Source organism: Mesoplodon bidens (assembly GCF_964165515.1).
Source record: "Mesoplodon bidens genome assembly, chromosome: X".
Taxonomy (NCBI): Eukaryota; Metazoa; Chordata; class Mammalia; order Artiodactyla; family Ziphiidae; genus Mesoplodon; species Mesoplodon bidens.
This window is the reverse complement of record NC_138163.1, coordinates 81500520-81515095: the sequence shown is the minus strand read 5'-3', so window position 1 is coordinate 81515095 and position 14576 is coordinate 81500520. Positions and strand designations below refer to the sequence as shown.

General features: G+C 42.1%; 1 protein-coding gene and 1 pseudogene across 7 annotated transcripts in view; both read left to right on the top strand.

Moving 5' to 3' along the window:
- TAF1 (TATA-box binding protein associated factor 1) overlaps positions 1-12508 on the top strand; it is an 84969-nt gene extending 72461 nt beyond the window's left edge. For 3 of the 6 annotated variants that reach the window (XM_081222738.1, XM_081222736.1, XM_081222735.1), the window contains exons 36-39: positions 589-690; positions 957-1113; positions 1700-1877; positions 4931-6699. In XM_081222738.1, coding sequence (XP_081078864.1) covers positions 589-690; positions 957-1113; positions 1700-1877; positions 4931-5153 — 660 coding nt within the window. In that variant the 3' untranslated portion in view covers positions 5154-6699. Of the gene's footprint in view, positions 1-588; positions 691-956; positions 1114-1699; positions 1878-4930; positions 6700-9238; positions 9280-9932; positions 10059-12373 lie in introns of those variants that run through there. The other 3 variants (XM_081222740.1, XM_081222739.1, XM_081222737.1) reach the window with 2 other exon arrangements.
- A 570-nt stretch (positions 12509-13078) lies between these two features.
- On the top strand, positions 13079-14025 carry LOC308609183 (intraflagellar transport-associated protein-like; annotated as a pseudogene). Its single transcript has one exon. The product of its transcript is annotated as an intraflagellar transport-associated protein-like (transcript).
- Positions 14026-14576: the final 551 nt, after the last annotated feature.

Below are 14576 nucleotides of genomic sequence, written 5' to 3'. Positions count from 1 at the left end.
TTAAGGGAAGGTACAAGTGTGAAAAATGTGTGAGGCATCACAGCAACCTGACAGGTGACTAGAAAGACCAACTGCATTCAGAGACAGAGTTCAAAATAATTGCCCCGCTACTTTACTGTATATGAGTTATCTAAATTAAAGTTATTTTTAAAACTAAGTTTTTTAACTTGGCCTTTTCTAGAGGTATCAGCAGATACTCCTGTTCTGAAGCCAGAAATCTTATCAGCTGATCTCAGTCAGGGTTCCACTGGAGAGTGCAAAATCCAGGAGGGTTTTTCTGTCCCAAAGAGTCCAACACAAGCTAGGGAAAGCTTGGTTTAGAAAGGAGGAGTCTCCTTGTGATGATACAGTAATAGTAGACCGAGGCCTTCCTGTTCTTTGGGTTTTTTTTCTTTTTTAACCCTACCTGTGATTTCCAAAGAATGAATGGGGGAAAATGCACATGGCTTGAGCTGTGTAAACAGCCCCCACTAGCTGTGGGGTTGGCTGGGATATCAGGGAGGAGCATCGGTCCTGAGTGAGAGCCCTTGGTTAACTCCTCCTACTGGCACGTCCCTCAGTGATGTGCTATTTGTGTTCCTTACTCAGATGCGCCAGGGCCGAGGTAGGCTGGGCGAGGAAGACTCTGATGTAGATATTGAAGGGTATGATGATGATGAGGAGGATGGGAAACCTAAGACTCCAGCCCCAGTGAGTATGCTTACAGAAAGCTTATGGTTACATTATACCCTTATATGGTAGGAGCCCCAGTAGTACAGGACAGGCCAAATCCCCAGGCGCTATCAGAAGGTCTCCATAGTGAGGCCCAATCTGACTTTAAGAACCAGCTAAACAAATCTATCCACCAAAATTATGTAACTTCTTGTAAGGCAGCAAGGGGGGTGCGGCTGGTGGTGGCTTCTGGTCTTTTACTTGGTCGATTAATGGGACTTTTGTCCTCAACTGGTCTCATTTAGGAAGGTGAAGATGTAGATGGTGATCTTGCAGATGAAGAGGAGGGAACTGTGCAACAGCCTCAAGCCAGTGTCCTGTATGAGGATTTGCTTATGTCTGAAGGAGAAGATGATGAGGAAGATGCCGGGAGTGATGAAGAAGGAGATAACCCTTTCTCTGGTACGTAGCTCACCATGGCACCCTCAGGACTTGGGAGGAAGCTCTGGGCTACATATGCTGTTACCAGAAACTGCCCTTTTATTGAAGTCCCATTAATAGACCTCAGGGTACTGAGCACTCACTCATAGGCTGATCAAATTCATTAGTCTCAGAAGAGGTGAAAAGATACAACACAGGAGGTACAAAAGATGACAGTCAAAAAGGCAATGCCAAAGCAGCAGTTTTGATTTGAATACTTGATAAAAATGAGATAGAAGTGTTATATGTGGCAATAGGGAAGGAAAATGAAGAAAAAAGATCCTGCTTTGGGATTTTTTTGTGGATTAATGGCAATGGCAGGGGATGAGTATAGGAGGAGATGATGGGGGGAAAAAGAACAGATAGATAACAATGGAAAAAGGAAATGATTTTTTAATTCTCTTTCCAAACTACGGATCTTGTCAATGTTGACCCTAGGCAGTCCTCTGAAGTGAGGAGTCCAGGCAAGATGCCTCTGTAGATGCATGGGATTAACTAGTTCTGGAAGACTAAGCCAAAGATGTTAATTCTTTGTCAAACTTATCTCAGGATCTGTCTCTTTTCACAGCTATCCAGCTGAGTGAAAGTGGAAGTGACTCTGATGTGGAATCTGGTGGGATAAGACCCAAACGGCCCCGCATGCTTCAGGAGAACACAAGGATGGGCATGGAAAATGAAGAAAGCATGATGTCCTATGAGGGAGACGGTGGGGAGGCTTCTCATGGTTTGGAGGATAGCAACATCAGGTAATCGGTAGCAACACGCTACAGGGCTGTGGCATCAGTGCCCAGCTATGATGTCAGAGGGCCCAGCATCAGATTACTTTCATCCATCAAACATTTCCTGAGCACCTACTAGGGCCAGGCACTGTGCTAGGCCCTTGGGGATACACAGAGGAGCAAGACATATCCTGCCCTTGAGGAGCTCACAGTCTAGTGGAAGAGACTGATACAACAAAATTATTACAAATACAGTGTGATAAGAGCTACGTAGCATAGGTTAAGTACAAAGTGCCAAGTCACCATTGAGGAGGGAGTATCTCGCTCTGCTTGGAGTAATCAGGGAAAGTGTCACAGATGAGGGAACATTTGAACTGGGCCTTAAAGGATGAATAGGAGTCTACTAAGTGGATAAGTGGCAGCAGGTAAGGAGATCCTTAGAGATGGAACAGTATGTTCAAAGGCACAGAAATATAGCAAAGTAAATTCCAGACAGAAGGGAGGTTTCTGGGCGTTGTGACTCTAGAAGTAGCAAGGGATTATACTGTAGAGGACCTTAACTGGTATGCTAAGACATTTGGATTGTGGTTAATGGGAATCATCACTTTAAGGAAAAGAAAGTAACATCAAATTTTTGTGTTAAATAACTCTAGGGCAGTGATAAGGAATTCGGCTAGAATCTGTTAGGAGTGGAAGAAAGGGGAGGGACATATTCAAGAGCTGTTCAGAGGGTAGATCAATTGGATTCAGGAGGTAAGGAGATTAGATATATAATGAATGGGAATGTCACTGAGAGAAGAAAGAGGAAAAACAGGTATTAGATGGAGTGGGAAAGGAGGCAAAAAATGAACTTGTCTGTGGATATGTTGGATTTAAGGTACATAAGATACATCTAAGCCACAGGTATCCAGCAAGCAGTTAAGAGTCTGTTCATCAGCAAATATTTACAAGTACAAAAGCAAGGATGTTGTCCTTGCTTCAAGGAGTTCAGTCTAGTGGGAAATCTAAAACAGGCAAACAGATGATGATCACAGTGTAACAAGAAAAGTGCTGTGATAGGCAACAACAGGATTTTTTGGGGACTTGGGTAGGAGTGGAGTAGGGGAGCTGGTTAGAGAAACTGAGCTGAATCAGAATAGGAATCAGCTAAATGAAAAAGAAAGTGAAGGACATTCCAGAGACTAAGAACAGCATGTATGATGACACAGAAACATGAAACACTTCTAGAGAATGCAAGTGGCTCAGTGTGGCTGGAGGTTTTGATCATGATCCGTGTAATAGAGACAGTTTAAAGAAGTAGGTAAGGACCAAGTCATGAAGGGTCTGAAAATTTGGGGCAGACATTGAATGAGCATAGTATGATCATACCTGTATTTTGGAAAGGTTGCTCTGTGCCCTAAAAGAAAGATGGGCAAAAGCCATGAATTAACAGTTTACAAAAGAAATGCAAATGGCCAATAAATATATGAAAAAGTAGCTTCCCTAAGAATCAAAGAAATGCAATAAAACAATGAAATACAATTTTTACCTATAAGATGGGCAAAGATTAAAATAAATGATAACGCCCAGTGTTGGAAAAGGCATGAGGAAAAAGACATTCTGAAATGACTGGTTGGTAATGTAAATTGAAAGGGGTAGGTGAGAGAGAGACAGCAATCTATCATTATAAATCAGGAGCTTTGGCCCCCACATTCCATATCTAGGAAGTTATTCCATGGGAACAATAAAATACCTTCATCAAGATGTTTGTACAAGGATGTTTATCACAGCATTGTTTCTAATAGTGGGAAAATTGAAGACAGCTTAAATGTTCTAGTGAGACACTGTGAAATAAATCCTGTAACAGCCATACAGTGGAATACCATGCAGCTATTAAAATGATGCTACAGATGTATGTTTATTGACATGGAAAGATGTTCATTATAAACATTAGTGAAAAAGCAGATTCCTGAAGAGTATGTAGAGTATTCTAATTTTGTAAATAAAAAGAAAATGTTTAAGCATCAAAGTGAAGTGCATAGAAAAAAATTTAGAAGGTCATATACCAAAAGATCATCTCTGGGTGGTAGCTTTATTGGTGTTTTTTTTTTTTTTCTTTTTTTCAGGTGTATATTCTTTTTTTTAATTTATTTATTCATTTATTTAATTTTTGGCTGCATTGGGTCTTCGCTGGTGCACGCGGGCTTTCTCTAGTTGCAGTGAGCGGGGGCTACTCTTTGTTGCGGGATGCAGGCTTCTCATTGTGGTGGCTTCTCGTTGCAGAGCATAGGCTCTAGGCACGTGGGCTTCAGTAGTTGTGGCACACGGGCTTCAGTAGTTGTGGCTTGCGGGCTCTAGAGCACAGGCTCAGTAGCTGTGGCGCACGGGCTGAGTCGCTCCACGGCATGTGGGATCTTCCTGGACCAGGGCTCGAACCCGTGTCCTCTGCATTGGCAGGCGGATTCTTAACCACTGTGCCACCAGGGAAGCCCCTTCTGGTGTATATTCTAATTTTTTTTTAACCAGTAACGTGCATTACTTGTGGGTTTTTTTTAAGTAAAATTAAGAATAAACAAACAAACAAAAATAAACAGCACTCTGGCAGAAATGTGAAGAATTAATTGGGGGAGAGCAAGACTGGAGGCATGAAGACTGATTTCAGTGGTGCAGACGGCCAGGGATCACAAAGGACTAAGCCAAGGCAGGCAGAATAGGGCTGGAAAGGAGGGGATAGAGACAAGATATATTGAAAAGGTAGAATCTTCAGGACTGTTGACTAATTGGATATGTAGATGAGTGAAGCTGTAAGTGGCAGACAAAACTATGAGGCTCTCAGAGCATTTATGGTCATGTAAGCTGGCAGTGTGTTGTTCAGGTGTAGGGGAGTTTCTTTCATTCAGATTCTTGCATATATGAAGTTGGCAAGTTGATGTTTTTGAATAGGATCATTTTTCTCTCAGGGACCTGTAGAACAGTCCAGAACCGTCATTTTAGTGTCCAGGGGAGGTGAGATGGGCTGATCCCTTGGTGGCACCAAAAACGGGACTGGTCAGCTAGAGGATGGTGTCCGAGCTTGAGAGATGACATGTTTCTCTTCTCAGTTATGGGAGCTATGAGGAGCCTGATCCCAAGTCGAACACCCAAGACACAAGCTTCAGCAGCATCGGTGGGTATGAGGTATCAGAGGAGGAAGAAGATGAGGAGGAGGAAGAGCAGCGCTCTGGGCCGAGCGTACTAAGCCAGGTCCACCTGTCAGAGGACGAGGAGGACAGTGAGGATTTCCACTCCATTGCTGGGGACAGTGACTTGGACTCTGATGAATGAGGCTTCCTTTGGGCCTCCTTGGTCAGCCTTCCCTGTTCTCCAGCCTAGGTGGTTCACCTTTCCCCCATTTGTTTATATTTGTACAGTGTCTGATCTTGAAATCACCAGATTAACTAATACCGTAGCCTTTAAAAATTAGTAAGTAAGTAAATGATAAAAAATCACCTCTCCTGATGTTCCGGGGGCAGTGCCACCCTTTGATTTAAAATCAAGCAACCCCCTTCCCCCTACCACTAACAGAGAGTAATCTTCTTCTCCAGTGCCCCCTTTAACTCCATTTATTGCCCTTAGTATCATTCTTTCCTGGGGAAAGAAGAGAAATCATGAAAGAACTAATAACTTTATGTCCTCTTGATGTATTAGAAAATTTCCAAGCATGGTATCAGCTCAGTTTTCTAATTTGCAGGCTGGAACAGGGGACAGCCCCTCTGCTGGGACAGAGAATTAGATTCTGGTGGACTCTATGCCACACTAAAAGCATAAACCTCTTGGACAAACTGAACTGCCCATTAATTTATTATTTATTTGATTATACAATGCCTTGTTCCTAAATGGATTGGAGGCAAATAACTATAAATCTTTGAAACAGCCTATATGTCAGAAATATGTCACCATGTAAATGTGTTCTGTCCCTCCCCCCCAGGGGAAATGGTAGGGAAATGGTGAGTTCCTTAGGGCAAAGACTGTCTTCTGTTTCTTTTCATGCTTAGGATATGGTTCTGTGAGAGTAGGTACTCAGTAAATGTTCCTAGAATCATAAAATCCTCAACAGATTCGTTACTGAGCATCTGCTCCATGGTAAGCATTTCCATCAAAACGTTGGGATGCAAAATTAAATAAGATGCATTCCTTTCACTGAACAATATCACCATCCAGTTGGGGGAGGGGGGGTGGAATTCAAGGCATGTTAATAAATCATTACAGTACTGTGAGATAAGTGCAATTAAGAAGCTAGATCTAAAGTATAGGGGAAAATAGAAGAGTGATCATGTCTGAAAAAGTCAGGGAAGTCTTCCTAGAGGTAATTTTTAAGCTGATTGTTGAAGAATTAGTAGGAGCTTGCCAGATGGAAAAGTCCAGGCAGAGTGTAACATGAAGTGAAAAGGCCGAACTCCAGAAATGGCAGAGTGTGTTTCTAGTTTGTTTGTTTGTTTGTTTGTACCTGCCTTGTTCCAGAAAGGATTTAAGGTGGTTTATGTTCGAGTCCCTCAAATGCTGGAATGGCTAGAGATGAGACTGAAAGATGGATAGGAAGCGTATCGTCAAAAGCTTTGAATTTGATGCTAATGCGTGTGAATTCATATTATGAGAAATGAGGCGCTCTAGTGGAGTGATATAATCAGATTGGTGTTTTAGAAATTTTCTGTATATGAAATGAAGAAAAATTGAACAATCATGTAACAAGTGTGATACCGTTTTTGTAAATGACAAAACCCATGTGTGTGTATTTATATGTGTTTTTATATGTGTGTATATGCAAAGGAAAAGGTCTGAAAGGATATACACAAAACTGTTCACAGTGATAACCTCTGGGGAGTGGGATTGGAGGGGAGGGGGCTATATGCTTGTGTGTATACTGGGTGGGGTATTGTGCTTTTATTTCTGTATTTGAATTTTTTACAAGAATGTATTATTTTTGTAATAAAAAAATTTTTTTAAAATTCCAGCACTAGTGCGGAGAGTGGTTTGGAGGGGGGCAAATCTAGTTCAAGTATAGGGTAGTGGAGCCTGAACTAGGGCTGTGGCATTAAGATGGCGAGGAGGGGGATGAATTTGAGAGCTGTTTAGGGGATAGACTCAACAGGACTTGATGACCAATTGGCATTTGGGAGTAGAGAAGGAAGAATGAAAGGTGGCTTCCAGAATTTTGGTTTAGCTTGATTGGATGGGTACATGGTATTCATTCATTCATTCAGCATTTATCGAGCCACCTTTTTATCAAGTAGTCTGCTAGATGCTGATACAGACGTTAAGATATAGTTTCTGATGGCAGGGCACTTAAGGTCTAGAATGAGTGGTAGACACATAAATATAAATAAGTTTAATAAGAAATGATCATTTCAATAAATATTTACAAAGTTTCATGGTGATAAGGAGTTACCAACTCTGCTTATGAAGTAAGGATAAGAAGCCTTCATAGAGGGGAACCCTTCAGATAGATCATGAAGAGTAGGGAGGACTTTGCCGGGGTCCTCCTGGCAGTATTCTAGGCAGAGGGAACAGAATGCTTAGGGGCATAAAAGTACATGGTCTGTTCATGGAACAACAAATAGTTCTGGATGGATGGAATATAGGAAACATATGTAGTGTAGTGATTACAAGGCTCAGGATCAAATGCTCATCTTAGATCACTGGCACAGTGTGAAAAATGGATGGGCTGGGGAGGGGTGATGCCAGATGAGAGATGATGGAGACTTAAACTGGCTGAGGCATTGGCAGTAGGGGTGAAATGAAATTAAATTGGCTGAGGCATTGGCAGTAGGGGTGAAATGAGAGGTACCTCTTGGTGACTGATTGGATAATGGAAAGTTAAAAAGAAAAGTGGAATCTAGGTTTCTGACTTAGGTGATTGGGTAAATGGTGATGGCCATTCACTGAACAGATTGAGGGTGGAAGGTAGGAGAAATAGCTAAGTTCGCTTGGGAACCTGTGTGTTTAAACTATGATAGGTAGAAAGCTTAGGATTTGTGCAAACTTGGGAGTAGGTGAAATCACACAGGAAGCCTGTGTAGAGTCAGAAGAGTATGGAGGGCAGAATGCTGGTATAGACCAATTTTTAGGCGTGGTCAGAAATAGAAGGAAAACTTGAAGAATGATATTTCTTAAACCAAGGAAGGAGTTTTAAAGGAAAAAAGAAAAATACTTAGCATATATACCACAGAAAAGTAAAATAAAGCCTGAGAGCCTTTGGGTTTGGCAACTAGGAGGTCCCTGGTGACCTTAGCTAGCAAGAGAGTGAGAATAGAAGCCAGCCAAGCAGGAGGGTGAGGGACAGATGGAAGATGAGGAAGTGACAAGAGAGATCATAGACTACTCTTTCAAGAAGCTAGGCTGTGAGGAATAAAAGAGGGAGAGAGTCTTAAGCTGGAAGAAAAATAGGGACTTCCCTGGCTGTCCAGTGGTTAAGACTCTGCGCCTCCACTGCAGGGGCCGCAGGTTTGATTCCTGGTCAGGGAATTAAGATTCTGCATGCGGCGCCTGTGCAGCGCAGCCAAAAATTAAAAAAAAAAAAAAGATGGAAGATAAATAAGTACGCTTATGTAGGCTTAAGGGAGAAAGCAATAGAGAAGGAGGGGTTGGAAAAAAGCAAGAGAAGATAATTGTTGGAAAGACCTCTGTGAAAACAGGAAGGAATGTTAGCATAGATAGCATTTTCTCTTATAGGAGAAGAGATTCTCCCCCCGCCCCCCAGACAAAGGAAGGACGGGGACGGAGTTACAGTTACAGGCCTATAGATGAGGGAGATAGAAAGTTGGAGGAATTCACACTTCATAGCGTCAGTTTCCTCTGTGGAATAGGTAAAATCATCCTTGTGAGAAAAGTGAAAATGGGATGGGAGCTCGAATAAAAGTGTTGAACTGCTGAGAGAATGAAAAACGGGAAACCTGCTAAATGTCCATTAGTAGCAGAGAGGTTGAATTACGGTACGTCCAGTCAAAAAATAGGCAACTGTTGAAAAAGATTGAGGAAAATCTATATGTGCTAATATGGAAAGATATTCTTGAAGAAGTAAGTCTTAGAATAGTAGGTGGCATTTAATTTCACTTGTTTAGGAGACAAAAGGAATGTAAATCCATATTTGCATATTCACAGAGAAGATTTGGCATGTTGCGCTTCAAACTGTTAACACCTCTAGGAGTGAGGTAGGGTTGGGGAGGGGCACATTCTTTTCACTGTAAACCCTTCTATTAATGTTGAAGTGTTTCTTGGTATTTTTTTTTTTAATGGTCATGAGGGAAATGGGAGCTGGAGCTGACATGGGATCCATAAAATGATTGTTATAGGTGTTCAATTCACAAATGTGGTTAAAGTCTGTTTATCTAAAATGGTACCGATTTACTTTATTGTGTGATTTTTTTCCAAAGGTCCTCAGCAACACAGCTGTCATGGTGTAGAAGCAGAAAAGGTAAAGCAGTTTGCATGTGACTATAAATAGTTAGGGATGGTTAGAGCATGGTGCATATGGAAGGGGCTGGCAAAAGCTGAAACTAGAATTAGCCAGGGTCCAGATCATGGAGAGCTCTATATGCTTTGCTAAAGAATCTGGACATAATCCTAAAGGCAGTAGGAATCTACTGAAGGATTTGGATCACTTTAGCTGCAATTTGGGCTATGGACTATAGAATAGGACTGGAGATGGTTGTGGCAGTCATTTAAGCAAGATACGAGTCAGTTGTGAAACAAGAACAGGGGGCAAAGATTTGAGAGAATTGAGGAGGTAGAATCTACAAGTGATTGATTAAATGTGGGGGATATTTCAGTCAGTTAGTCAAATGCTGATTGAGCCTGGTGGGTGCCAGGCATTATTCTTTGTGCTCTGAATACAGCAGTGAATAAAACATACCCCCTTCCCTCAGAGAGTTTAGGATCTAGTGGGGGAGGAAGACAGACAAGTGAATGAGAGTGAGAGAAGTACTCCGAAGACAAAACAAAGTGATGTGAGAGGGTATGGGATGAGGGTTCTAACTTAATGGTCAAGGAAGACCTTGCTGAGTAGCTCTCATTGGCGTATAAATATGCATGTATTACTGTGATAAAACATTTTTTTTTAATTTGAAGGAACCACAAAAGGTACTTTAAAAGACTGGCCAGAGAAGTATGAGGAAAACGGATACAGTTTTTGGGGACGCCAAAGGAGAATTTCAGAGGATGGAATGGTCAGCAATGTCCAGTATTTGCAGAAAGGTTAGTCAGATAAGGACTGAAATATGTCATTTGGACTTGGCAGTTGGTGAGCCTAATGAAAATAGTTTCTTTGGAATGGTGGATGCAGAAACCAGATGGCAAGTGGGTTTAAGAATTGAATTGAATGTGAAGTAGAAACAGAGCTTGATTTGATTAAATAATAGCTGTCATTCACTGTGCCAGCCTCTGTGCAGAGAGCTCTTCTTACCTGACCTCATTTAATCCTGAACCATCTATGAGATCAATATTATTCCCATTTTACAAATGAGGAAACTTCCTCAGGAGCACCAAGGGTAGAAGAGATTAGCCTTGGCCTAGAGAAGGGCCATCTTTAAATTAAGACCAGAAAGATGGGTATTGGATATAGAGAAGCAGTAGGAAGGAAACCATGACTCTGGGCATTGTGGACCATGGTAAGGAGTTTTGTCTATATTCTAAAAGTAGTGGGAAATTTTTCAGTGGGAGTAGGGCTGGAGCCTGAGAAGGTAACCTCAGGATTGTGTTTCCAAAACACCGGTTCCATATCAGTGTAAAAATAGACAAATTTTTTCCTACTGGTAGTTTAATCTCCTTTGGCAATTCCAGGGTCTTCGGTATTATAGTGCAAATATTTGCCTAAATATAATAATCTAATTTGTTTCCCCCTGACTTTGAAGATAAACCACTGGTGTACTTGTACTGATTCCCAGGCCCCAGTTCAAACTTCTTGAGTCAGAATGTCTGGGGAAGACTGGTGGTGTGTATATTTTACAGATGGCCCAAGTGATTTTTTTTTTTTTTGGCCACGCCACACAGCTTGGGGGATATTAGTTCCCCGAACAGGGATTGAACCCGTGCCCTTGGCAGTGAAAGTGTGGAATCCTAACCATTGGACTGCCAGGGAATTCCCTCCAAGTGATTCTTATCTGAGAAGTTTGGGAAACTCTGATTCAGCAACATTCCCAAATTAATGCTATCCTCTGTATCAGCTGTTGTTGCCAAAATCTTAGCTCTCTGTGCACCAGTGCCAAACAGGAATATGGAGACAGAGTGATGGAGGAGAAAGAAAGAGTGGCTTGCTTTCTTTGCCAGGCAAAGGGGAACACAGTAGGCTAGTGCCTCAAGAACTGTGCCCCCCTTCACTGGGGAATAGGGAGAAGTTGTATAGTCAGGGGTAGTGGTCAGAGGTATGTGATAAGGATCAAGGCAGTAACAGTCTTGCATTCTTCTTTCTTCTGCAGTTTCAAAAGGGTGGGGTTGCTGACAAGATTAGGGTGTGTTCAGGGTCTCCTACTAATTTCCTGAGCTTCTCTGGTCACTTTAATCTTGCCTCAGGTGGTTTTGTGGCTGCTCCTCCCTTGATTAGCAACTGTTCAGGTCTGCCCTTTGGAACTCAGGGAAGGTCATGGAGGCTGGAGTCTTGCTTACAAGAAATGGGGGACAAAAAGGCCTCCCGGCCCAGGAGCCCCAGAGGGCCCTGCTCAGCATTGGTCCCTCCCTTTTCTTTGATATTCCTCAATCTTGAGGAGAACAGATGTTGGACAAGAAAAGGGAACAATCGTTTTGGGTAGAGATGTTAGGCAGAGGAGCTCAGCTTTAGGGGGACTCGGTTTTCATCCCCACTTCAGCTGTATCTTTCCCCAAATCTTTTAGGGAACGGGGCGACAACAGCTTTAACTACTTCTTGCTGAACTGGGGCGTATTCCTGCCTAAATTTGGGGGAATAGATAACGAATTAGAAATATTTGAGTTCCAAGTCCTGGATCCGAGTCTTATGTGATTAAGATCTCAGTCCTTTGTTTTGCCATTTTGGTGTAGCAGACCCAGTTAGAAGTAAGAGGAGTGACAACTAGAACTTTAGTAGACAGAACAGATCTCATTTCCTTGGCAATTCAGGGGAGTAAGTCTGAAGCCCAGTCTGGAACCAGCACTTCAGAGAGACTTATTGTAGCTAGTTGTTTCCAAACCATTCCCTGTATGGGGAAAACCTATCAAGGCAATCCTGAAGACCCAGAAATAGGAAGCTGACCACATGTCTAACAGTTAGAATTATCGAAAGAATCAGCATATGAATCTATAGGTAGAAGGTATGAGAAAGGATAAGAAAACAGAACTTTCATTCCACTTGTCGGAACAAATACTTAAAGTTTCCCAAAGGGTGAGATGTCTGCTTCGCAGGAGTCTGTGCTGGCTGTAGGCAGCCTTGGCTGGTCAATAGCTGATAATCTTCTTACTCTGGTATGATGTACCCACGGTTTTACTCTATCTAATTTTAGAGAGGTGTGAGTAGTAAGAAGAACGTCCTAAGATAAGATCCCTTTCATTTTTTTCTTCAGGCTGCTTCTGCTGCTCAGGTCATTGCTCTTTTTGATACTTCAGCAGCACTCCGTCTCCCCCTTTGAAGGGATGTAAGAGAGCTTCCAGGTGAGAGGGAGATGAGCCAGGTCGAGGATCTCGGGCAAGCTGTCTACTTCTGATGTCGTCGTCTTCTCGCCCTGGTGTGCGTGTAGTTTCTCCTTTGTTGGATCATTGTTTTGAGGTGATTTTGAGGTCAGCCATCCTCTCTATGGGCCACTCCAGTGCAGGGGCCCTTTGTGAGTGGAAATTAATCGAAGAGTCAATTCCCTTCAGTTTCGCTGTGCATAAGCTATAGTTAAGAGTACCTGAAAAGGGTCCTCCTGTCCATTATAACTTCTCCAGTATGCATAATCCCCTGGTTGCAGGTCATGGGGCATCTGATCTTCACCCAAAGAAATTACTGAGATAAGCTTCAGAAACAAGCTTAGAGTATCCTTTAATAATTCAATTAAGCTTTAAATTAATTTAACATAACAGCAAAGAACTATGTGAGAGATGAGTCTTAGTAACTACAAATCTCCATTAACAAAACTGGGATTTAAAAAAAAAAAAACAAAAAAAAAACCTGGGGAGTTTGTCTCTGTGGCTCCGCGAGAGGAGTCTGTGAATAAAGACGCCAAAAACGCGAAATGACTAAATGGGAGCCAAGACGTAAAACTAGCGAAGGAGAGAGAATGTGGCTTCATGAATAGGAATGCCTGCCAGATACCAGAACTGGAGGTGATGGATGAAGATCGGCATATTGAAGAAGTCTTGGATAAGTTTGTTAATTGTCACGAGCAAACATATGAAGAATTTCTGAGCACTTTCGCTCATCTTTCAAAAGATAATGTGACCAAAAGAGGAGCCTTTGGAACCAATTCTTCAGAAAACAATTTTCCTTCAGTAAAATTTACTCAGAGAAATGAACCAAATGATCACCATCTCAGCAATAAAGCCATCTTTCTTCGTACTTCGTCACAGTGTTCAGAAGAGGAACAGATAGTGATGGATGAAGGCCAAAAAGTTGGCAGTTCCTTTCAAGGTGATCTGAATCATGCAGGAAAGGTGAAGGTAGACAACTTCCTTGATTTAGAAGATTTGGACTTGGATGAAGACATTAAGCCCCAAATGAATTTGCTGCTGCTTCCAGGAGAGGTGGAGCAGGACATGAGCATGAGTGTTCCTTCTTACATTCCTTCTGTGGCCCAGCCTCTTACCTCTGAAGTGAAGCCAAGGCCCACTGGAAAAGGAGCAGACAAACAAAGATAGTCGGAGGTGAAGTTCGGCTGTTCTCACTTGATGAAGAATTTGATTATGATGCTGTGATTCTAACCCCCAAGTTCACTCCTGCAGAGATAGATGCTATCAAAGAGCTGTGTGAGCAAAAGAAAAAGAGCACAGACTTAGAGAAACCCCGGGACTGATCCACCAAGAAATCTTCGTGTTTATTTTTATCTTGTTCTTATTAGAGCAACATTAGCATAAAATATATACCTACTATAAAAAAAACTGGGATTTAACATTTATTGAAAAATCTTTTTCTCTCTAAAATTACCCTCTTTTTTACTAAATGTAACCAAATTAAGAATCAATGGATTGCAAAATAAGTGTGGTCTCAATAAACTTGGTTTGATGATTTATTATATAACTGTAATTGATCATATGACGTGCAGGCTCAGCAGCCATGGCTCACGGGCCTAGCCGCTCCGCGGTACGTGGGATCTTCCCGGACCGGGGCACGAACCCATGTCCCCTGCATCAGCAGGCGGACTCTCAACCACTGCGCCACCAGGGAAGCCCTACTTGCTGAAACTCTTATAAGGAGTCTCAGACTGCACTTTTAAAGGACCTCTCAGGGCTAGGAAAGTCACGCCAAGGGCTTATCACAGATTTTTGCCTAACAGATGTAGGTGAATTCCTCCCTTTTTGAGGTCTCCAAAATACCTTGGGATTTCTGTAACCACTAGTGAGGTAGCCTTCCTAATTTATCTGATAAAGCTGCAGGGAACCTAAGAGTTTCCAATCTCCGGAGGGAGCAGATAGAGAGATAAGATAAATGTTTCAATTCTGTTTACAAAAAAGTATAATTTACCAAATTTCTGTAAGTTACAATGAATTTGAGGGGAAGGTTTCCTTATACCTGGAAAACACAGGTTTAAACCGGTAATTTTTTCAGATAGAAACCATAAAAATAACCAT